This window comes from Gouania willdenowi, chromosome 4, assembly GCF_900634775.1.
Source record: "Gouania willdenowi chromosome 4, fGouWil2.1, whole genome shotgun sequence".
Classification (NCBI taxonomy): Eukaryota; Metazoa; Chordata; class Actinopteri; order Blenniiformes; family Gobiesocidae; genus Gouania; species Gouania willdenowi.
The window spans coordinates 32501595-32527472 of record NC_041047.1 but is presented as its reverse complement, the minus strand read 5'-3'; the positions used below and the strand labels follow the sequence as shown (position 1 = coordinate 32527472).

The 25878-nt window shown below is 42.3% G+C and overlaps 1 protein-coding gene across 1 annotated transcript in view; it reads right to left on the bottom strand.

Moving 5' to 3' along the window:
• The window catches only part of atp10a (ATPase phospholipid transporting 10A), a 74693-nt gene that overhangs the window by 35196 nt on the left and 13619 nt on the right, over positions 1 to 25878 (bottom strand). Inside the window, exons 3-10 of the mRNA XM_028445096.1 lie at positions 23166 to 23251; positions 15560 to 15666; positions 15348 to 15479; positions 15104 to 15234; positions 12359 to 12611; positions 12060 to 12277; positions 11787 to 11981; positions 5625 to 6183 (exon numbers count right to left, since the gene is read on the bottom strand). Coding sequence (XP_028300897.1) covers positions 5625 to 6183; positions 11787 to 11981; positions 12060 to 12277; positions 12359 to 12611; positions 15104 to 15234; positions 15348 to 15479; positions 15560 to 15666; positions 23166 to 23251 — 1681 coding nt within the window. The remainder of the gene's footprint in view (positions 1 to 5624; positions 6184 to 11786; positions 11982 to 12059; positions 12278 to 12358; positions 12612 to 15103; positions 15235 to 15347; positions 15480 to 15559; positions 15667 to 23165; positions 23252 to 25878) is intronic.

Sequence of the window (25878 nt, the reverse complement as noted above, 5' to 3'; positions counted from 1 at the left end):
TCAGTGCTATACCTGAGGAATTGCACATTTCGAGTCACTGACCACACACTTACTTTTCCTAATTAACAAGCTAAGACTGAGTGTAAACACTGAGTTTTTGGCTCAAACAACTGCTCTCCAAATTTTATTAGAGGAAGGAAACGCTATCGGCACGTCTGTTCAGAGCTTCATCCGCCGAGGTGAGTAACACCAAATCTAAACAGAGGCTTTGTTTATCAGCAGGACAAATCAGAGAAAACACCAGAAGGCGCCTTGACACTAACACTCAGGGCAGTGGACTTGGACTGTAAACATAAATGCTAGAGACCACTGAGAAAGCTGTTTGGTATCTATATCAGATGCTGAAAGAAAGGCTTTACTTTCTCACTACTTGTATCTTAATCTCCTGACAAAAGATACAAAGTGACAAACTGAATTGACATGGAGCCTTGAATTTGAAGTGAAACAGCTCAACCGTTCTCCTCAGATCAACACAGAGCTTTTTATTTGGTTCTTTCACCTCATAAACACAAGCCACAGGATCTGAGGATAATTATTGTCACGAATGTATAGTCTGTTATTTCTTTTCTGGCTGACGCGTTTCATTCCAAACATTAGCACCTGGTCTCAGCAGCCCACTGAAGATTTAGGGTGGAAAAGCAAATCAATCACCCAACTATCCATGCATGCATCCATTTTCAGACCCGTTCTGTGCTATTTCAGGGTTCTGGGGTCTGCGATGCCTATCTCCAGCTCACATTGGGCGCTAGGCGGTAGCACACCCTGGACAGGGCGCCAGTCCATCGCAGGGCAACACACTGACAGACAAACAACCACTCACACTCACATTCACTCCTATGGGCAATTTAGAGACTTCACTCAACCCAACAACAGCCATGTTTTTGAATTGTGGGAGGACCACCCAACTACACCTTTGATTATTGCTAATCAGATTGATTCTCTGAAACAGTGTTTCCCCCTAACACACACACACCATAGGTCTGTTCTTTATATGTTACTCTGTTGACTTGGGTCATCAAATCAAAAGAAAAAAAACTCAATTTTAGGTGCATCTCCTCTGGCAGTATCGGCTCTACTCGGCTACGCGATGCTCTCCTTTTTCCCGTTTCCACTGGGAAAAAGTACCTCTTCCGTGGTGCCTGGTGCTGCCTTTTTTAGTGCCTCCTTTGTTGAGGTTCCAAAAAAAGCACCCCTGGTCTGAAAATGGAACGTAGCCACAAAGCAGACACTGATTGGTTCAGAGAATCATCACAGCATAGATTCATCAATTCACGCACAGAGGAAGCATTTGGCCACCATTGATTTTTGTTGTCAATCTTGTAGAGTCTGGCAGTTTTGTGTGTCAGGTTAGTGCTCAATGGAAACGCTCCAGAAAAACAGTATCGGGTTCCGAATGCGAGCAGTGCGGAGCAGTGTAGATACCACCAATCGAAACGCGGCATTTGAATGAAAAACCTAACTAATGCTTATATTTCCCTCCTACATTTTCTATTTTCTATTTAGTCCATAAATGGTGCAGCTGCCACTCATGCATCTATTTGGCTTAGACACATTTGTAAAGCTATCAATAACATTAATAATAATATTTTCTTTGTCAAAACAAAAGACATGTATGTAAGTGTTAAAAACAAAACCAAAGTTGCCTAAAAACAAACGTTGTTAAACACAGTGATATCATTTACAATTGACACCCACAATATTAGCAGCATTTCATCCACTGTGCATTGAATAGAAGCCCTTAAATTATGAATAAATGAATAATAATACAATCTGTTCTGTTTTGAGTTGACCTGAAAATGGATAAAAGTCATGCAGCTTGCTTTCCATGTGGAGTTTCATGAGGAGGCCCAGCACTGTTTTTACAGTGACACTGACCAACTCCCTGGTCCACTGAATGGAGCTTTTATGAAGTGCTGAGTAATGAGGAGGCCCACCTTATACTGCACTCCTATTGGCTGCTTTTACCCAATGAACAAAGTGTTAAGTTGTCTGCATAAAGGTACACCCAGCAACCATGTAACTGCTGGACTAAAACACAAGATGCTGCTCATGGACGAGGTGGGAGTTGGTCAGGTATAGAACATTCTGGATAAATAGCACATGTTGGCCAAGGCACTTTTCTACAGAACAGTGGAAGATCCAAAATGTAATGATTGGTATTGCTTGCTAAAGATCACGAGTATGGGGGGTAAACTAAACATACATAAAATAGCATATGTCTATAGCTTAAATCTTTGCTGTGTAAACTGTTCTATTTTCACTTAAAAAAAGAAAAACAAACTTGCACAGAAATCTATTTTTTTTAAAGAATGTCATGATAATGACATGATTTTTATTAATTAAGGACTGGCATTAATTCTCTCTCTGTTTTTTTAGTTCTATTTGCATTTTTTGAATTTTAAATAGGAAGAATTGCTCTTATTCATGTTATTATTTTTTATATTCCTATTGGGTTAAAAAGGTCATACTACAAGTAAGTATTCAAGCAAGTCCAAAGTCAAATAAAGTTTCATGTGTCGCTACACGGTACATCCGGTTGAAGCACACTGTTGTGTTTATAATGAACGGTGATTACGGTTACAAAGCTGAAGATGCACACAGCATCGGGGGCAGCTAAGTGGCTACAGGGGTCCTCGGGGTCCTCAGGTAAAGACGGGAACATCTCAGCAGATCACCTGTATTAAACAGATGCTGATGTTTGTGTTTCTCGGTTCTGCAGATTAAAAAAAGAGTTTAAAGTCCCTTTTGTGTCCAAGTGTGCAACAATAATTACGATGGTATTAAGCTTGGGCGATATCCAAATTTTGATACCGTTATACCGCCTCCCTACTTTACCGCGATATACGGTAATACCGGGACTAATTAAAAAATATGACGTAAGGCTCAGGGTGTGTTTACACCAAACTTGCGTGTGTGTGTCTGTCCATTGGAGTTGAGTGACAGCGTCCTTTCGTTTGTTTGCTCACATTACTATTTAAAATGTGACCTGTATCAGACTCCAGTGTGAAGCCAAGCCAAGCCAAGGCAGCCGGCCAAGCCCGCCGGTCCCCAAGAGCACCCCCCCGGGACCGGGAACTCCCAAGGGCAAGACCCCGGGCAAAGCCCCCCGGGGAGCACCCCTCCAACCTAGCTACAGTCAAGCAGGACCGCACAGCCCCAGATGGCGCAAGGACAGTAGCCCAGGCCCCACCGCCCACCGGACAGCGCAAGCCACACCCAGTGTGGAACAGCAGTCCCCAACTAAGGGCGCCCCGGACCCACCCACCGATCCGCAGATAGCAGGACAGACCTACCAGGCAGCCGACGGCAACCGCAACCACCGGAACAGCTAGCGCAGCCCCCCAGCAAACAGCATCATCTCGAAGCGCCAAGGAACCCCGCCCCAACCCCGCTACAGATGCCAGCACCCCCCAGCGCGCCCACCCCCCACACCGGCGAGGGAGGCTGCCCCGGGCCCGCACACACTGAGGATAGCCCCCAAGGCGACCAGGAGACAAGACAAGGATCAAGCCACACTTATAGGGAAGAGGCACCCCCACTCCCCACCGGGCCGACACCGCCCAGAGAGACCCCGCGAAGAGAGCCCCCAGCAGCACCCCCCCACGCCCCCCGAGACCCACCGCTCCACCATGCCCGACCACACCATCCTGATGTATTTGCATTCTACACCATGGCCCAGTCATCAACAGAGGGACCAGGCCCCCACCCAACAGGCCCAAATATGTGATCCTACCCACCTTCCTGTTATGGTGCCTCTCCAATCCCCAATGAAGAGGCACTTCCCTATCCCCTGAGTGAATGTGTAATTTCAGTGAATGTATGAGGTGCAATTAAAAGAAAGGGGATGAGGGGAGCAGTGCTCCCCGTCCAACCATTGTGTATATACAGTATGTGTATGTGGTGCAAATAGATCCGGAGGGTGGAAGTGGTAGTCGCACCCTCCGGGGGGTGGTGTGTTGTGGTGCGATTAAAATTGGAGGGATTGGTAGGGAAATTTGAGGTGGGAATGGCGCCCCCACGCCACTACTCAGTAGCACAGGCGGCGGCACCCTCCACCCTCAGCCCCACCATCCAGCCCCCCAAGGGTTGGGTATGGGTGTGTGGTGCACCAAGTGAGTGAGCCAGACCAGCTGGGAGTGAGCTATGGTGAGTGTCGCGAGGATGGACTGTGATTGGTTTGCTGGAAGATCAAGCTTCGTCAGGTCTCCTATTAGACATAGATCTGGAGAGAGAGGAATCCTGCAGTCCAAAATTGAGGACAGTTTTTTAGTAATTAGAGACCAAAACTGTTGAACTGGGGAACAGAGCCATAAGGCATGTAAATAAGAATCAATAGTTCCCTGGGTGCACTGAGAGCAGATGTCTGTTTGGGAGAAGCCCATTTTATACATTTTCTGTTGGGTAATGTGAGATCTGTGGAGGACCTTGTATTGATTTAGCTGTAGGTTTGTGTTTTTTGTCATCTTAAAAGTATTACAACAAATTTCTGTCCAGAAATCGGTGTTCGTGGTGATTGAAAGTTCAGCCTCCCATTTAGCGATTGGAAAGTGATTAGAGTTAGTGTTCAAGAGTGCTCTATATATTTTTGAGAGTTTTTTTTAATTTTGTTATGATTTTCTTCATATATATAGCCAGTTCTGGAGGTTGTAAGGTAATTGGATCTACAGAAGTGTTTTTCTTGATTGTTTCTGTTACTTGTAAGTACTGTAAAAAATTACTTATTCATATTGAATGTTTGGGTTAGATTGTTTTATGTCATGAGCTTGTTATTTTCAAAGAGGTCTTGGAGATGAGTGATTCCACTTTCTTCCCATGTCTTCAGATAGAGCAGTGTTTTTTTAATTCTAAAGTCAGGGTTGTGCCAGATTGGAGACAACATGCTAGTCTAAAGCTTTCCACCATGCAGTCAGGGTGGAGGCAATCAGTGGGTTTTTAAAACACTTGTGACATTTGAGGGCTGTAGTGATAAAAGGGAGATCAGAGAGTTTAATATGTATGCAGTCTAGGTGTTCTATTTCTAGCAAGTATTATTTTGGTTTTAGCAATTCTGTTAAGTGTAACATTTGGTTTGCTAAGTAATTATACATGAAATTAGGGGCTTCTGAAACTATCTGGATGTGTTTAACAAGCTGTGGATAGCCGAATTTCAGCCGAGCTAACCCGTTTACGCAAAATCAAAATCTAGCTAATTTTGGACAAAGCCATTTATTGGGTTTTCTCCAGCTGCATGTAATACCACTCAATGGGTTTACATGTAGCTTGATAGGAAATCATGCTTTGCAAACCATAGAAGCAGCCTTACAAACAGCACGTATCGTGTTGAGCACCCTAGACAAATGTGAGAGTGTAAAGAGCTTTAGGAAATTGTCTCTGTATTGCTCTTGTGTGTCTGGAATACTAAAGAGCCTCTACACCTTTCCCAATCCCATTAGCACAACAGGGACATGGAACAAGTAAAAAAAAGTCCAACAGCACTAAAAATATAGTTCTTGCATAACATGTGATTCCACATGCACCTCAGTAGAAAGTAGGTGGAATGGTTTGATGATTAGTGGAAACAACTTTGAACCCTTCAGAGACATTTGTAATGTATTAAATTAATGATAAAAATGAGCATTTCCTACCAGTGTCCAGAGGTTTGAGGAGATCCATGATAACAGAGTCTGCTCCTTTTGTGTAGACTGTGATCTGATCTGTGAGCGGATGTTTAACCACCACAGACATGCGTTTCCTGGTGGAGTCAAAGCCCAGTGTGTGCAGCAGCTCAAAACTCAGCTTCCCTAGGTGTGGCAACTCCACGGTCACCTGGTCAGGAAGGCGTCCCACCAGGGAGCACTTGTAAGCTCGGGCGGCATAGACCAGTGCTGCCTCATCTGGGGACTCCGCCTCGTAGCGTAGCTCACCTTCCTCCAGGTTCCAGGAGGCCTTCCCGTCATAGCAGGGAGGGACTGGGCTGAAAGTTGGCTCGAGGTGGGAGGATTGCTCCTCGTGCAGCTTGGTGAGCGTGCTCTCCGCCGAGGGAGAGGAGAGCAGGCTGGAGCAGCCCTTGTTGGAGGAGCGGTTCGTGATGAGGCTGGACGAGCTGCTGCTGTTGGAGCCTGAGGTCAGTCGGCTCGGCGTGAAACGTTTGATGAAGTCTTCAATGGTTTTAACGGGGGACTTTAACTCAAACCTCATCCGGACCTGAAGGGAGAGCAACAGCAGGGAAAATAGATGTTACTGACCATGGAAACTTCTGAAAAAAAAACTAAAACTTTCCTCCCCTTTAGACAAGAAAAACACAAATATCAGCCCCATTGTAGCATTGTGGATTTCATTGTTTGAGCATCATGGTCAGATTCAAGCACTGATAATAGGATACATCGTTGTTGTTTTTAAGTGACTGCAATATCATCCGAAGTTTGTGTTTCTGCACAAATATCACTGCCAAAGTACTCATGCTTCACTCAAAGTGGTGCAAGCTGGCAGTTGGCTTAACACACACACACAAGAAGTCAGAGGACTGACTATAAAGCAGACTGCTCTGATAAAACCCTTTCTTTGATAATAGCAGCCAGGAATAATTAACTCCTTAAATTGAAAATGCTTAATTAATGACAAAGCACTGGAATATGAACTGAAGGCTAAAGCAATGAGGGAAATAAAATAATATCAAGGTTCCATCCATCCATCTCTTCCGTGGTCCAGTAGTAAAAATTCTGAAAGTTCTTGAGATTTATGCCATCTCTTTCCTAATTTGTAACTTTCCCATTCATTACAATTGAAAATTTCAGCTTTTTCAACTTTTAAGCCCGTCATCCCCAGCCATTATTCACCAATCAACCTTTAACATGTTCAGCTAGTGCCAACTTTTTCAGTCCATTTCAACTTTTTCAACCTTATTGAACCTTATTGCTAATGTTCAGCTATTGCTAGGTTAATGCTAATGCTAGGCTGATGTTAATGCCAGGTAAGTGCCAATACTAAATTAATTATATTGCTAGGTTAATAGGTGGTAGAGGGGTTGTCCTCTGACCGAGAGGTTGAAGATTCGATCCCGGTCTATACCGGTCTATGTGTCGAAGTGGCCTTGGTCAAGACACTAAACCCCAAATTACTCCCAGTGGTTGACTAACACCTTGCATGGCAGCTCTGTCCCATTGGTGTGTGAATGTGAGTGTGAATGAGTGGATATGTAAAGCACTTTGTGACCTCCGTCTGTGAAAGGTGCTATATGAAAAAACATTACTTACTTACTACTAATGTTAATGTTAGGTTAGTGCCAATGCTAAATTAATGCTATTGCTAGGTTAACGGTAATGCTAATGTGAATACTAATGCTATGCTAATGCAAGCTAATGCTAACTAATACTAATTCTAATTCAAATGTATGCTGATGATAGCTAATGCTAATCTATCTATAAAGCAAGGAATCTCTGTCTGTCTGTGTGTGAGTATGTGGCTCAAATAACTAGGGTTCAGGGACAGACAGAGCTCAGACTTTCAACGTTGCTGCCTTTTGGTTCAAAGGTGTGCAACGTTGGATTTGTTTGGACTGCAATAGTACCGTTGATGAATTATTTAATAAAATTGTCCACTGGAGTGGAACCACTAGAATCACGTGTGCGCCAGAGCCAAATGTTGCACGCTGTAGACACGTGCGCGGCAAAGCCAATCATCGGTGAGCCCACCCCCACCTCCTGGTTTTGAGCGGAGCAGCGATCTGTTGTGAGTGTGTGTGTCTAGCGAGCGCACGCAGCGGGCCGGACAGAGGAGAGGAGAGCATACTTAAGATAGGGGTACTCGAGGAACGGTGCTTCATGGCGTCCCGACCGGCAGAGCGCCAACACTTCACTGTGGCTTCACTTTATGCTCGCTCGAACCGCACTTGTGTGTGTGTGTGTGTGTGTGTGTGTGATTCAGAATTTAATTTACATGAAGAAAAGTGTTTACAAGGTCAGTTTATAGAGGATTTAACTTTTATTCTGAATGAAAGAGTAATTAAAGCTTCCATGTAAACGTGAGTGTCTCAAAGTGTTTCTCCAGGCATAACTTCATGCTGGTGCATTGCTTTTGCCCAATGTATTAATTTAAATATATGAAAACACAATAGTTATCACTCAACACAATTCACAACAAACCTAAATGTCCCTGAAGTCCCACCTTAAAACACAACCTCATTTGGCCATCCATGCAAAAACTACTTAACCTCCTTTTCTAAAGCAATACATGCTTCCTACGGGCACTGCACTAGTTAATGCTAATGCTAAGCTAATGCAGTGCAATGCAGGGCAGCAGCTGCATCCTCACTTGCATTTTCTTCGGGAAACGCAAATATTCTAGTTTATGTTATCATTGCGTCACTTTTTACAAATGTTGTAACCATGTTTCTCCCTCTTGCACTCTGTGGTGTCTCCTCTTTCTTCTCTTCATCTATCTGTGTCCTAGTGTTGGAGATGACAGTTTCTGATCTGCGGTTCACGGCTCCACTAGCTTGTGATACTTTGATGTTCTTTCACTCTATCCTTCTTTTTAATCCCGTTTCTGTGTTCTAACCCCAACAAGACCTGCAGATGGGCCTCTAAGTCTGCTTCTGCTGAAAGGTTTTTCCTGTTAAAAGGGACTTTTTACTCTCCATTGTCACTAATGCTTGCTTATGTGTATGTTGGTTTTTTTGAAAACATAACTTTAATATTTTTCACGCGTGCCATGAGAGGACTTTGGTGTATTTGACACTGTAATTCAGTTCAGTTCAGCTTTATTTATATAAAGGGCATTGTCATAAATTGTGAAGAATCTCAAGAGCACGTAGCCACTCAAAGCAAGGCAATAAAGGGGAAAACTAAATGAAGCCATATCAAAGAAGCCTGTGTATTCGTGCAGATTTGCATTCCCGCACAACTGTGCCAGATAACCTCCAGAAAAACATTGCAAACTTAAAAGGAGTTTGGTGATTCTGAATGGTAAAGCTAAATAGTTCTAAGGGAAAACAAATCAGTTTTGGACAGGACAACCACACCCAGACTCCCAAAGGAGCGAAACAAAACACGGATACGCACACATACGCAACGGCGACAAGACACGGTACATCAAAAGTACAGGCAGCACAGTAGGCAATGTTGGAAGGATATTTAAAAAAGTGTTGTTAAATAACTTTTTCCTCAAAAGAGAAAACTACTCCATTGTTGGTGAAATAAAAAAAGAAACATCAGACTTATTTAAACAAAGAAATGCACAACACAAGGCTTTTAAATAAGTATCAGTAAATTGTTCTGTTTTGATTTGAAATACAATGAAACTAAACTGTTTCACTGAATAAAGGTAAAGTTTCTTCAGCTTTTACCATTTCCCTTGTTTTTTTAAGCTATTATTCCTTCATAGCAAAAATTTCCATATAATAGATAAACAATCATTAACTCATTCAGTGCCACTGATGTAATATTACATTAAATACATTTTTTTCAGGAGATTACTAAAAGACACCTTGGCAGAGGTCCCTCATCAATATCTAAGCTGTAATGTGATGTAGTGACCAACTGGTATCCAGCAGCTCACAGCACCACATACTAACACAGAACATGTGTGAACCTGAATGGATTATTGATAATGTTGCGATCATGAGATAAAATCATCAACTAACCGGGCCAAACGGGATAAAAATACAGTAAGCAAAACATTTAACTGTGAGCCAGATAGCAAAACAATAGGTGACATGTAGGAGGTAGCAGCCCACCTTTGGATGAAAGATCAACCGTGATGGGCAGAGCTCAGATGGAGAGGAAAGGAGTTCACGAGACAAAAAATGGCACTACGAGAGTTGATGCTGAAGTTCCCAGCATCTCACACTCGACCAGAGCATGTGTGGAACCTAAGTGGACTATTGAGAGTGTGGCGATGGTGAGAGAAAACGATCAAAAAACGGGGCAAGCGCTGAGACTCGGCATGTCCGGAAGGAGCAGGAAGTTGCGTGTGTGGAGAATGACGGGGGAGAGACTTGAAGGACGGCCAAAATACAGTAAGGAATCCATTTTAAACTGACCTAGATAGTAAAATAATAATAATGTTGCCATCAAAAGCCTGGTCTCAGTGTTGTTGTTGTAGTCTTATAGAAGGAAACAAATGTTGAGGTGTCCCTAAAGCATAAAAAATACTTCAAAGTCACGAATAAATTTTTTCAGAAAAAGACATTTTTCTTAGCTTTTTGTCACTAACTGGCGATTTGTGTGAAACTTGCCTCTATTCAACTGCAGATTAAGGTAGAACGAAACATGCTAGAAACAAAATTATTTTTTCTGATGAAATTAGAGACTTAAATCTTTCAGAATCTGGTTTAACAAACAAACAAAATTCAGATCATCATTGTACAAAATATTCTGTAGATCTTTAAAAATCAGTCAAAATGCCCAAAAACGGCTGGCACTGAGGGGGTAGAAATTCTAAAAGACCCACTTGACTGTTTTTGTACAGACTATAGAGATCAGTAGTATTTCACTTTAATAAATGATTGATTGGGTTTAACTATGGCAGCCTCGCCTTCATCAGTCTGCCCCAGAGCAGCTGTGGCTACAACAGTAGTTTACCACCACTAAGTGTGGAGTGAAATAATAATCCCTTAATTCTGTAAAGCGACTGAGTGTCTATGAGAAAGTGCTATATAATTATAAATATATTTTTTTCAGTTATAATTACGTTTTCCATGCTCAGTTACATTTCAATTCCAATTACAGTGAAAGGCATTTACAATTAAATTACAATATTTTTTATTTTCAGAAAGTCAATTCCAATTACAGTGAAAGGCATTTACAATTAAATAACAATCTTTTTTATTTTCAGAAAGTCAATTCCAATTATGTTCTCAATTACTAAAATTCAATTACAATTAATCCCATTTACTGAGCCCTCTTGTGTTAGCATCTCTATATAACAGGTTCTAAATCAGCTGTAAAATACACTAAAAATATATATCTATCATCTAATTTCTTTCCTATCTGCTTCCTAATCCATGAAATTGTATGTTTTTAATGCTTTTTTAAATGGTAAAATGTGGGACAGCTTGATATGAAACAAATGCTAATAATTGTTACATACTGGGCGACCGTGGCTCAGGTGGTAGTGGGTCGTCTTCTGATCGAGAGGTTGGGGGTTCGATCCGGTACCTGACTATGTGTCGAAGTGTCCTTGGGCAAGACACTGAACCCTAAGTTGCTCCCAGTGGTCGACTAGCGCCTTGCATGGCAGTCCTGTCCCACTGGTGTGTGAATGTGAGCGTGATTGGGTGAATGAGCTGATATGTAAAGCGCTTTGAGACTGCTTCAGTGTGGTGATAAAGCGCTATATAAAATCAAGTCCATTTACCATTTACCATACTGAATGTGTAGAACTGTACCGAGAACTGTAACATGCTTCCCCAGTTTTGCGTTAATTTATTTTCATGGCAATTACAATTAAAAAATACATTATCTGAACTCAATTTCAATTTAAGTATGATTACAACAGCAACATTTTTAAAATTACAATTGCAATCATAATTACGCCATAATTACAATTATTTATCAATTATGTAATTACAATTATAATTGACCACAACCCTTACTGTAATTAAACATAAAGGCCTGTTTTATCTACAAGTTAAACACAGTTAAACATAGATGTTTTTCTGCTGCACAGAGCTTTCTAGGGCAGGTACACGCTTAGAACAGAGTTATAGCAAAAAACAGGAGATAAAGATAACACACTCATAAGGTATGCTAAAAAATCTGAGTTACTCCGCTGACCTGTTTTATCTCTGACTTCCAGGAGGGTTTTACCTTGTGTCTGGGCTGGTTGGGGGAAGACACCACCACTGTGTTGCAGATGGTGAGAGCGATAAAGAAATCAATGATGTCAGAGAGGTCAGATGATAGCTGGGACATGGGCTGGCTGTGGAAGCGCATGAAGTCCATCTGACTGCTGCATTCATTGACTTTATATAGAAGCTGTGGGTCAGGGGTGATATCTTTCTCCTGTGGGACAGAGAGGGGTGGGGTTCATCAGAGGAAAGCAGATATGAGGACGAGTGCAGCTCAGACAGGAGAACTGACCATGGGGCTGCTGAAGGCCGTGTGTTTGGACAGGATGCTGGCCCGCTTGGCCTCTGCTCTGCTTCCCGTCCTGCGATGTGACTTGGTGCTCTGTGAGCGCAGCACCACACGGGCGCTCTGGTGGCTCGTCACACTTTCACGTCTGGGAAGTGTACCACCATGAGACATACACTCCTCCTCCTCAGAATCCATCTCCTGGTACATGGCAAGTCTACGAGCTGATTAACACAAATATAAAACATGTGTTTCAGAGTCAGAAACGATGACTCCTTGCTGTGTTTTTCGCTGGAGTGCTTTACCATTTGCATCATGGGAGTATTCCACTCCAGCTACGGTGCAGCGTCGAAACACCATCTTATTCTCAGTCAAAGTGCCTGTCTTATCGGAGAAGATGTATTGCATCTGGCCCAAGTCCTCAGTGATATTCAGTGCTCTGCACTGCAGGTGAGAGTCTGTCTCCTCATCATACAGATCCATATCCTGATGGATTAAGTACACCTGACATATCTTAACTATCTCGATCGATACAAATAAGGAGATTGGTATCAGCACCTAAGGAATGGAGAGAGTGTGAGAGAAGAGTGTTGAATTGATAGCTTCAATAGACCAATAAACATAAATTAATCAAGTCATTCGGCAGTCTCTCCTAAAAAACACATTTTAATCTCAATAAGACTTTATGTGGTTGGATAAAGCACATAATAATTATAACTAGAATATTGGCATTTCCTGAAGAAAATGCAAGTGAGGATGCAGGTGCAAGCCCGTGTCGCACTGCATTAGCATTAGTATTAGCTGGCATTAGCTAACATTATCTTTAGCATAAACCAGCATTAGCATTAACATAGCGTTAGCATAGCATTCGAGCTAGCTAGCATTAAGTTATTGGGGTTTTTTTTTAACTTGTCTGCACATGCTGTCAAAGGTCAACACTACAAGAAGTGCAATCATTATGAGACAGCAATGCATGTTTTGTTGTTGCAATAAAATGAATTGATTTATTTTATTGCTTAATTGTGACCATCACCAGCCCTTTCTAAGGAAGGGTAAGAAACATTTTATTATAGGGAGGATATAAAAAAGGAGAACAGTGTTAAACCTAGGTGGAGGGGGAGGGGGAGGAGGAAGGGAGCAGGGAGGAGAGATTCAAGGCAGGAAATAGAAAGGATGGGGAAGAATAGATTGTTTTACAGTGAGAGTGAGATGTGGAGTTGCATTAGAACATATTGTGCTTATTATGTTGTGTAATAAACCCAGTCTGGTGACAAGTGTGAAGCTTAGCTAAAATGGTGGTGGCTGTGGACAGAGGGAAGGAGTAAGTGGTAATGCCTAAAACAGGTATTTGGGATCAACGTGTCTAAAGTTAAGCTCAGTATGAGTTTTATCCCTCATCCCAAAGCGTGCCAGTGCATCGTAGACCAGTGTAAGTGCAAAAAACCAATACTGCAAACCCAGGAACCGCCCCGGGCCCGCAGATGCAGCCAGGCCAGCAGAAAGAGTGGGAACCAAGGACCTCCAGGCCACCCCCCCACAGCCAAGCAGCCCCCCAGACGCCCCCGAGATCCCAGGCTGAGAAGCAGCCACCGCCCCCACACACACATCCGAGACAGCTCCAAGGAGCCGAGCACCCAGCGCATCCCACCACCGACCCCAAACCCCAACCCCAAGACCCCCCACCAGCATCCCCCCCCAAAGGGCCCAGCCACACCGCAGAGCTCGGCCTCACTAGCAGTGCATTAACCTATTATTAACACAAACCTAGCATTAGCATTAACTTAGCAATAGCCTAGCATTGGCATTGACCTAGCATTAGCACTAACCTAACATTAGCTAAGCATTAACCTAGCAACAGCTGAATTAGCATTAAGGTTGAAAAAGGTTGAAATAGGTTTTAAAAATGTTAGAAATGGGTTGAAGGGACAAGCTGAACATGTTAAAGGTTGGATCTTGAAAATCGATTGAACACTGGCTGGGGATGAAGTAACCTGGCAAGAGCCAGATTGATGTGTAGCCCTCCCTCTAACTCAAGTTCTCCACATTGATCTGGGTCCATGTCAGGCAAATCCTTTTGGAACCAGGGAGGGACATGAATAGAATGCTTGAAGCTGATTGGGCGAAGCGCCTGTCCACCATGATTTGTTTTAGCCAATCACACGGCAGAGACGCTGTTATGGCTACAACAACAACAAGGCTCCGTTGGTGAAAACATACGTCTTTACCATCCAAAAATGCCTCTCGCTGTTGGTCTTTCAAAAGGAAATGCTGGATTCTTCTAAAATTGAGTTTATAGCAGCTTCCACACGTTCATTCTCCTGCCTCAACATCTTTCTATTTTGATTTGGAGCTATGCTAATAGTGGTAGCCCAGTTAGTTCCTCTCCCCGCAACTGCGCTTTCGCCAGTTTTGCTTCGACCCTTCTGCCTTCATCACACCCGGATATCCCACCCTAAACCACAACACTGCCTCGTGATTGGTTCGAACCAGTTCAGTTTGCTCACGGAAGGTAAGGGCTGGAGCAGTACAAGATCTTGCAGGCAAGGTTAGGGATGAAGGGTCAAAAGGTTTAAAAGATACAAATTATAAAAGTACAACATACATTTCAGGAACTTTCTGAATGTTTTGATAGCTTGTTTGTCAAAATCGGACAGAGTATCAGGAGTTAGCGAGAAAAAATGAATAACAATAATAACCTGTTTACATTCAGCTCTTCTACCCACTTTTTATGGGTAGGTTACTGTATTCTTCAAAGCAATAGTTGAAGCCTTCAAAATTACAGTGATTTACAAAATAAGATTCAGGTACATCTTAATTTAAAAACAAAAAGTAATTGCGAAGGAAACAGAGGAGACTGATGACAAATGTGCATTTCCAAGTTATTTAAGGGCCAATCTGGTCTGTATTTATTTTGACTGTGTTTGGTTTTCCACCTCTGTACGGGCTTTGATTTACAGCTGTGCTCATATCCTCTTTGTTTCATCCTCAAGTGATTCAGTTTCATTTTTTCAGCTTGTGCTTTTGTTCCACAAGCTTCTCTGATTAAACACCTGAAAGACGATGATCAGAGTGAGGAAGAGATAAATGGCTGACATGATGGGTGATAAGTTGGTCCCCTGTGGACTGAGAACATCAAAGACCGGTCTCTTATCGCCATACTGAAACATCCACAGCCCATGACCTGGAAAAACAAACCACCAGGTCAAATCACATTTGCAGTTTAGTGAGAGAAAGAACTGAAATGTCAACTAAAACCTTGCCAAAAAAGATATCACAAAACCCAACAATACATACCGACAGCAGCAAACGAGCAAATGACCAGTAAGATGATGACACACCAGAACACATCCACATTCATCTGTCTCTCCAGTTTGCTGCGTTTGTAACGCGGGCCGTTGTTGTTGAGCATGGCCTTGGTCTCATGACCTGCAAACATGCAGCCCATTGGTCAGGGTTCAGCATGAAGTGGAATAGTTGTGAAGCAGTGTTTATTATCTTTTGCTGACCTGCGTAAATTACTATTCCCACAGCCTCCTCTGTGTTACGGATTGTGCATCCCCGTAGCAGCAGGTTTTCTTTGCAAAGTACATCTCTTCTGCCACTTCGGTGGACTCTGTCAGAAAAGATGGAGAGTTAAAGCGACTACTGAATGTTGACACAATAATTACAAACAGAAAAAGTATTTCCACACCACCACCAGTAAATCTGCTCAGGACCACGATCAATTACTCTCGTAAGTGTTGTGGTGTTCTATCTCAGAGGGAGCCCTTATCTCAGCACAAATTTCCTCTGACCATGCTACTTCTCTGTGAAAACCTCCTGAGGGCTTACAATTCAAGCTGGCAATTTACTGCCTCATCGCTGACAGTCAGGCCTTACTCTAGACCCCTCAGCTCTCAAGCTTATCTTAAGCATTATATTACGCAAAATAAATACATAAACCAGCAATCCAAGTTTTAAAATTTGATTTGGTATAGTTTTTCATGAAAAGCTATGGGAGTGAAGGATCTAGGCATAGTTTTCTTAAAATCTATTACAAATTATATCCAATAAGCTTCTTTGAGTCTACAATGACTAGTTGAGGGTTCGCAATACCAAATTGAGTTTTTTGAGATACCAACGGGTGGATTGGCTCTTTCTGCCATATGGTTAATGACTCCCAGATAGTCAAATGAGAACTAAAGAAATCTCAAAACTGAAAAATTAACTGCCTTCAATGCATCGTCAAGGCAGTTCAGATGGCTGTACTAATGACACCGGACATATAGTTCTTAAAGTGATGGTAAAGCTTTACAAAAGGTAACCATAAGACGTTATTGGAGCTGTACAGTAAAATGGCTCTTTAAGCAGCTATTGTGATAGTGAGTTCGACAAACGCTACTTCAGGGTGTGTGTGTGTGTGTGTGTGTGTGTACGGCAGCAGCAGCAGAGTAAACTTTAATCTGAGACAGCTGTTTCAAACACTCACTGGAGTGTTAAGCTGCTAAGTCACTTTCTTCTCCTCCGCACCACTTCTAACCAGATCATGTCAAAGGCGATGTGAGGCAAAATAACATCTACTAAAATGAAACTGATTGTGAGCGATCACACTGCACTACGGAGTATCTATATACTGGATAATCTATATAGTGAATGTAAATATATTGTCTGTAGATAAAGAGACTAGTGTTTAAGGGAGCAGGCTTAAAATCGGAAGGTCACTGGTTCTAATCTCCCTGGTCCATCACTGTGTAATGTTGATCAGTCCCGTATATGAACCCTAACAGCTCCCTGGGTGCTACACCGTGGCTGCTCACAACTCCTCAGGGAGGGGTTAAATGTAGAGAACACATTTTGTGTTGTATGTAGCTTTACATATATGACAAAAAAGTATAACGTATATTCTATATTAAACCGAAGTGTTTGTTTTACCTGTGAAGTAGTTTCAGAGGAAGGAGCTCACATTATTAGAGGGTAGGAGGAGCCAGGATTGTCAGGAGGAGGAGTTTCCACCTTATGATGTAATATTGGGGGAAAATCCAACTTGCCCATTTGGAGCTGACTTTTTACAAAATGTGGAATAACAAGGAAGGGAGGAAACAGAACTTTTTAAACTTTGGCCCTCTGAATGAGACTAAAGGAATGTATATCACTGTAGCAAAACCAATATTAAGTGATTTTTCATAATAAAAATTACATTTCCTTCATCATGTTTACACACAAAAATTTCCACAATTTTGCCTTTGTCAGCCTGCTGGACTGATAAATTATTTCTGTCTTCACACACACGACCCGCCCTGTATTTTCTGGGCAAATTTTAAAAAAACCCTCTAAAAGGCAGACTGCTTTCTCTATCAACAAAAGCAAGCAAGATCAGACTTGAATTCAGTTGTCTTAATGCAATAAAGCACTGACTGAAGGTAGGTGCTGTGCCCTATGCCCCACTGTAGCTTGGCAACTGAATACCTGCAGCATCTGCTCTCCTTCTGTGCAAAGAACACATGTCATAAGAGTCAGAAGACTGCCTTTTGGTCTGTCTCACACACACACACAAACAAATACACATGCACTTATCGAACCAACACCCTTAGGTGTCTGGACAGGAAGAAAATAGAACTAGAAAACAAAGTCCTTGCTTTACTCCACATCCCAGTGCTGCTACGAAACAAAGTTAAGTGAAAAGGAAAACTTTTTTAGGCAAAACACTGTCTGACAAACTACATGGTCAACAAAGACCCAATAACAGCAGCCATGTGGCATATGTTAGCATGAAAACCACAGCTATGGGTTTTGTATAAGCATACCCTAATGCTGCGTTCACACCAAATGCGTCTTCTGCGGCACCGGACGCATCCAACTCGGTGAGTTTCACTGCCTGCTGAAGCAAGGAGCTGCTCTCCTTTTTCTCCTCTCATTAACATAAACCACCAGTGAAAAAAGCCGGTGTGATCAGCGGCTAATGCTATCCTAGCTCAGTGCTAACTTTCAAAGATTAAAACTACAGAGAGAACATTTATCTGCTACTACCACCGCCTCGCTGATTCTCCTCCATACCAAATCCTTCCTAGTCCAGTCCCGGTGTCACGTACTGAGTTTACCTCCGTACTGAGATTATAACCCTAACTCTTACCCTTACCCTAACCTAATCCAATAAACAAATAAAGCATGTGTCCGTTCACTTTGAAAACAAAAACAAAAAACAAAAATGAATTATTGTTTTTTAATAATCAAAAATTAATTTTCCAGTAGTGCGCATGCGCATATACAATCTCAGTACGATGTGCACTATACATGACACCGGTTATAAAGGCTGTGTCAAACAGCTCCAGGAGGTCTGCTACTCTACTCCATGGATAAATGGCTGAACAGAAATGGTTGAACGTCGTCGTCAACAAAGACTCTGATTGGCTTTCATCATGCGAAACAGTCGCAGGAGTTCAATATTTTCAACTCTTACAAATGTGCAAATATGGCAAAAAATCGGGAACGCGCTCGCGTGGCCCACGCACTTCACGCGCCGATCGGACCGCACCGCCACACAGGAAAGATTTCGTGTCTGGGCCGCGTCTATCCGTTGATTTTGTGTGTAATCTGGTCGTACGAACATTTCGTGAGGCATCTGGTGTGTACGCAGCATAATACAGAGGTTCCCAACCCCATTTTAATATCACAAATGTCCGGGGACCCCCGCCAAATTTTTTCTAGAATTAGTTTTTGATCATGTTTATTAAAGTGTGCTAGATATACAGAGTGGTCAGGATATTTCTATACAGCATTTTATTTTTAACTCGATTTATATTTGAGAAAGTTTAAGTATAGGATAAAGTTATTTGATATTTATTGTGTGTGATGTGTATTTGAAAAATAATAACTCAAAAAAAAAATAATAATAGTATTTTAATATATATACATATATATTTTCCCCTATACTAGACCTTACAGGTGACCCCATTTTAATTCCAGGCGACCCCACATGGGGTCCCGATCCCAAGATTGAAAAATCTGCCCTAATCTAATGATTTACCAAACACTGAGCTGTAGCACACTAGTGCAGATATCAAGTATACCATACATGACTGTCTAATCCGTCTGTGCAATCGCAATTATTAATTAGGACCATTTTAAGTAGACTATTTTGAAAGTCCATTATCAAAATAGTTTTAACAAAAAATATGACTTTGTTCCAAAATTTATTTTATGACATCAAATATAAAAAAAGAAAACATTTCTTTTCATGAAATGAAGTGTAAAGACAAAGAAGCGCAAATATGAACCAAATTAAATAAAGTATTTGATTCTCTAAAAAATAAATAAAATAAATCAATCACCAACCAGCAATACCTGTACATGTCAATTGTCTAATAAAAAAAGGAAAGACAGAAAAGTAATAATAATAATAAGAAGAAAGTGCTCCAAATACTTTTCCAGTGTCAACAGACTTCTATATCTTATGTCTGAACATGTAAAATCCTTTTTTTGCTGTCCCAATTAACTGCTCATGTTGTACATTGCAATTTTATTTGAAATTGTAATTTTAATATTGGATATCAGTCATTTAAAAATACCAATATCAGCATCGGTATCTGCCCTAAATATCTGATATCAGCCCTGTTGAATTATTTTGCTAACTCTTGATGGGGTGATGCTTTCAACATAAGATAACATTTCAGCCTTTTTCTCTTCTGCTTCTTGGTGAAGGCGGTCACATTTTTTCTTCCTCCTGCTCTCTTCCCTATCTGTCCTCACTGCTTGTTTTGTCTGCGGTCTTGTGAAGCTAATAGAAGACTCTCTGCATTTATCCAAAACCCAAAACTACGGAAATGGTTAGCTGGTCACTTAATGCTATTGATTAAATTTTCTCTATGAGAAAACCAGGCCAAGGTGAGCCTGCGTGTCCGGATGGAACGTTTGGAGCCGGATACACGATGGACTCGTGGAAGGTCGCGTGTCTGTCTTTACATTCCGTTGAGGACATTTACATGATTGAAATCATAGTAGCAGGGATGCTGTTAATTGGAGCTGGCAGCTATCTGATCTATTGTAAAGTCTGTACTAAGTTGGCAGCTGTTTTGGGAAGGCTGCCAGTCATCTCTGAATAACGGGGCAGAGCAATGAACTCTCAGACTATCACGATGAACAAACTCAAAAGTGAGCAAGAGGCTACTTTGGAGCGTTTGCGTGGAATCGAATCGATCTTGGAAAGGATGAAGAGGATGTATGCTTGGCCAACTGCTGTTTGAAACCACATATTGGATTTACTGTGGTCAGAGACACCAAGGCTACTGAAAGAATGCTAGCCTGTAATGAAAACAAACCGTTATCACCAATTGGCCTCCCCCTCCATGCCAGCTCAAGGTTGTGTCCCTATCTCACCATGGATGTTTACAGATCTGACACTCCGTCCTCCTGCTTCCCCCCTCCTCTCTCTAATGCCATCTGGACTCTCGTCTTCTGAATCATAACATCCGACATTATCAGAGGGAAAGCAAAGTTTATTTTGTCTACGCCTTCACTGATCTTCCACCCGTCCCCCCTCCCCTCCACTCAGGGAAGGTGTCTGGAAGAGCGTCCAGAGGCTGCATGCTCGCGTCCCCCAGTGGCTAAATATCCCCTCTCCACTAGCCCCCGTCTCCTACATCCCTGCCCAAGATCCACTACCCTCCCCCACATGCTATGTTTCGTGACTGTGTTTTTGTTTGATTTTTGTCACTGAAGTGGTTTTTTCCTAGTGTTAAACTGTATTCTACATAGGGAATCCAGTCTAAGGTATAGTTGCACAATACTCACTATACCCAGGGTACCCCGCGGTGCCAAATTGTAACGGTTCCTAATATACTAGAAATTCTACACGACGGTACGTGGAATACGATACTACTGGTACCAGTTTCCGCTACATAGCGGTTGTCTCTACTTTCCTCCCGGCTTCTCACTGCACAGTCTAAGCTCACTGCACGCTACTCACTTCAAAACATACCAAGATGGCACCCGAACTCCACGGCTGCTGAATGATTGGCTGTTTGCCTGTTACTGGTGATATGATAGGCTGTTTCCGCACGCTGTGTCAGCCCTTCTGTTAGCTGATTAGCTGTTCGTGTGTTTCTGCCAGCATGAAGGAACTGAAGACAGCTCCGCTTCGACAGAAACTTGCTTCAAAACAAACAACAAGCTATAGTTCTGTCTCGCCAGGACACCTGCACGGCTTACAGTCACAAATACGAAACAACACATGGCAGAAGCACCGGGCACAAGCGGCAAGTCTGCCACGGTGGCGTCGTTGTCAGTGGCATCACAAATTTTGCTCAAAAAACCAAACTCCAAAAGTCCCATTTGGAGCTATTTTGGCTTTAAATGAGGCAGAGACGGTACAGCAATAGGAGATCCACTGTGCAGTCACTGCCACCAACCTATAGGAGCCAAAGGAGGGAACACTTTTTTTTGTTTTTTTCCCGCACTGATCTTTTTTTTTTATTTACAATGTGCAAACAATATTTACAAATTATATACATACAAAGGAGGGATCACATCCAATCTCATAAAACACCAGTGACATCACCCAGAAAATGCATACAAATATAGTTTCCTCAATGAATCAGTTCCTGTTTGTTTTATTTTATTTTATCCTCTATGGTTTATTATGTTGGACAAAGAAGCATTACTGTCAAATAGTTTAAAAAAGACAGTGGATTTGTTGATTATTTACAGTATATTAGTTAAACATATATTGATGTGCAAAGGAAACTGAATGATTATTTTTTCAATTTCAACCATATAAATTCTAACTTTATTTATTATAGCACCCTGGACCCGCACACCGCGGGGAGCGCCCCCAAGGCAACCAGGAGACGAGACAAGCACCAAGCCACACCCGAAGGGAAGAGGCACCCCCACGCCCCGCCAGGCTGGCACCACCCGGAGAGACCCCAGCATTTTTTTTTAAACGGTATTGAAACTGATACCATTGCTGGTTGACCAATGAAAATCTTGGTCGACCACGACGGCATCAACCGATTAGTCGACTAAACGACCAAAGTTGGCAGCCCGCTGAACCGTGAGCAGGATTGGCAAATGATGGATGGACAAACCATTCCTCAGTGATTAGTCAACAACCAAAACCAGTGGTTCTCAAACCTTTTTGGCTCAAGTACCCCCTTTTTCTTACTTTTGAATGCAAGTACGCCCTTATGTCGAAGTACCACATTTTGCTCAGAATCCTGTGAAAAAACACCTATAGAGCATAATGATGGAATCAATGATAACACACATTTTAAAGAATCTGATTTTGTAAACAAGTGGAATGTATTATTAAATATATTTATTTCTATAGTTTTTATCATTTATGGTCATCTCCCGCCTGGTGTGGGACTAAAGGTGCTTTCACACCGAACGCGGTTTTTGTCTGTTTTATTATTTAGTATATTTTTCTCATATTTTGTGTTTTTTGTTGATGTTTTGGTGAGTTATTGATATCAATTAAATTATTCTCTCTCAGTGTGTGTGTTTTTGGTGTTGTTTGATTGTTTCTAATGTCGTTCTGTTATTTTTGTGTATTTTGTAGTAATCTTGTGTATTTTTCTCTCACTTATGCGTCTTTGTTGTCATTTTTGTGTGTTGTTGATATTAATTAAAGTATTCTCTCTCAGTGTGTATGTGTTTTTGGGTAATTTTGTGTATTCTGTTGTTTGTCTGTTCTTTTTATTACTCATTATTTAATATCATCCTATTTTGTGTTTCTGTTGTCATTTTGTGAATTGCTGATAATATTTAGAATTTTTAACTAAAGATAACCATTATAAACACATTTTTAATGCTTTAATTTGTTCAATTTCTTCTCTCTTTCTGTCTAGCACCCCCTTTAGTGCCATCACGTACCCCCATTTGAGAAACACTGACCTAAACCGCCATTAGCTCCAATGTTGGTAACGAAGGGGATGAGTCATTGTTTTGAATTCAGTCGCTCTCTTTCCTTCCTGCTATTCTTAAGTCTTTCACTAGACCTGACACACATCTTTATACATCTTGGGGAAACACCCGCTGCAAATTAAGAGGGTTATCGAGTGAGAGGCAACACAGAGGAGGTTGTGGTAATGTAACCTCATGATAAGGTAGATGTCACGTGTGGGAAAGCTTACTCACATGTAGCCTCGGAATCTGTTCAAATCGTTGTTGGGCTTCTCACATTCAATTACGCTGTGGTACTTGAAGGGGTCAAACTCACAGTCCTGCAAACACAAAATCAAAGGCTAATGACTCAAAATGATTTGGACTTTCAAAGCATTCCCTAAAACTGCAAAAAAGACCCCACTAAATTAGAAATCCCAGATGTGTATCGGATTTTATGACACTGCTACCAAAATAAACATAAATAAAAACAGGAAGTGCTGCATGCACACAAAGTTATTCTTATATTGTAGCAAGAAGGGCTAAATAAATGGTTGAAATTATACATTATTAAAGATTATTCAGTTAAGGCAAGAGACACCCCGCTCTGCTGGCGGCGTTGGTGTGGGGTTGGTGGCTGGTGCCTGGCTGTGTGCCGGGGAGAGGGGTGGGGGGGGGGGGGGGGGGGGGGGGGGGGGGCTCATACCAGACAGGCCTCCTACATGGACACTTCACGTCGCTCACTCCCAGCTGGTCTGGCTCACCCAATTGTTGCACCACACTCACATACCCAACCCTTGGGGGGCTGGACGGTGGGGCTAGGGGTGGAGGGGGCCGCCGCCTGTGCTACTAAGTAGTGGCGCGGGGGCGGCATTCCCACCTCTGGCTGCCCTACTAATCCCTCCAATTTTAATTACACCTCAACACACCCCCCCCCGGAGGGTGGGACCACCACTTCCACCCTCCGGAGCTATTGCACCACATACACATACAGTATATACTGTACACATAGGATGGATGGGGAGCACTGCTCCCCTCCATCCACCTTTTTTTAAAAGCACTTCAAACAGCTTCACACATTTGGGCTTGTCGGGTGGGGGCCCGGCCCCTCTGTTGATGGCTGGGCTGCCGTGTAGAGTACAAATACATCAGGAGGGTGCAGCCGGACGTGGCGGGGCGGGGCGGTGGGTCTTCTGTTAAGGCTCATCGCGCGGGCGGCATCAAGGAAAGGCGATATGGCACACTCTGGGGTGCTCGGTAGCTGCGCCTGGGGGCCGGCGGGGCGACTTGCAGCATCCCCTTGGTACCCTAGGCGGCTATGGCCGTGGTCGTCGTCCCTGGGGGCGCTGCTCTCGGTGCTGCTTCCGTTCCGGGTCCTTCTGGCCCGGGGTCAGGTCCCTGCTGGGCCCCTGCACTCACTAAAATGCAATGAAGCGAAGCTTCTGGATACATAGCTGCAGATATAAAATTTCATTGTGTGAAAGGAATAATATTAAAATGAAGCCTTCAGCTCTGCATAAATCCTGGGAATGAGTTATCTTTTTGGCATTCAAGCCAGCTTTCACACCGGTATAGTTCAAGATCCTAGCGCTGGCTTAGTTTGCGTTCAGAGTGGACTCTAAAATCACAAGGAAAACCCAACTTGTTTTTAATGCTCTATAAATCAGAGGGTGCCTAAAACATCCACACACACCTGTCCCTATTCATTGCTTTCATCTGCATATGAGCTGTTTTTAATGTTTAGTGGTGTGTTTTGTGTAGTTTTTACTTTACCTGTGCTGCAGCTCTGCAGCTAACAGACAGCTCTCTGTCAAAGGTGTGAATTTGATTTGACTCCGAGGCTAAACACTCTAAGAGTTTGCTTGCCTGATGTGCTCTAGACTTTGTTTATGTGTTCACATTGACCTAAATGAAGCTAACATTCTAGACAAATGAATCTTAAAGCAATTAAAAAGCTTCAGAATTTGCTGGTGTTAACACACCCTAAAACATGTATGTTTGGCAACCTGAGAGCACATTACAATTCAAAAGAAAATTATGTGTTTTAGTGGTTAATACTAAACAAAGAATAAATATTTTGCTCATTGCCATTGCATGTCGCCATTAGGGTTTCCATAGATTTGGTCGGCTTTATCAGATTGGTCGTTATTTTGCATTTCATTCAATTAGTGTGATCGGCTGTAATGTCTTAATTCGCTGATCTGAACAAAGACATTGTCGTATTCAAACTTTTGGAGATGCTCCCTTGTTTAATCCATCTTGTTTACTCCAAAGACATTCCACACCACTGACATGTTTGCTCTATGTTAAAGGGCTCTATAGTACAAGCATTTCACTCATATTTGTGCAAATCGGGCCCTATTCTCTGGTCTGCACTTAAAGTAAAGCAGTAAAGCACACATCTCCTGCGCGTATTCTCCCATCAAGGTTCCTGACACGCCCACAAGACAATGAGGGCGGTCTGAAGCCAAGGAGGCAGACTGGGCCATGATGTAATTATTTTGGGGGCTTATTGGAAATCAGAGCATGGAGTTCTCCCAATGCTTGTAAATATCATTAAAATCCGTGAAAATGATAAAGCGCACTTTTAATTTGAAAGGCCTTCATTGAAGAACAATGTAACAGGTTGATTTGATAAGATTATTGTAGTGTGCAGATGGGCCGCATTTTTTGTCTAAGCCACAGTTTAAATCCATCTATTTTCCCTCTCATACTAACGGCAGATTAATGTTTGTTTGTGTGAAAAGTAGGCTTTACACGATCAGGATTTTTGGGCAGATCACCAATCAGTGAGTTTAAAAAAAACGATCACTATCCGATCATGTGAATTCAGGTTGGTTTTTTTTAGGTACCGACCAAATTTCTTTGGTACAACCTGATACAGATTAACGGAAAATCAAATGGTACCATGTTTCTGGACCTAAAAGCAGCTTTATGACAGTGAGGGAGTGGAAGAGTTGAAGGATTT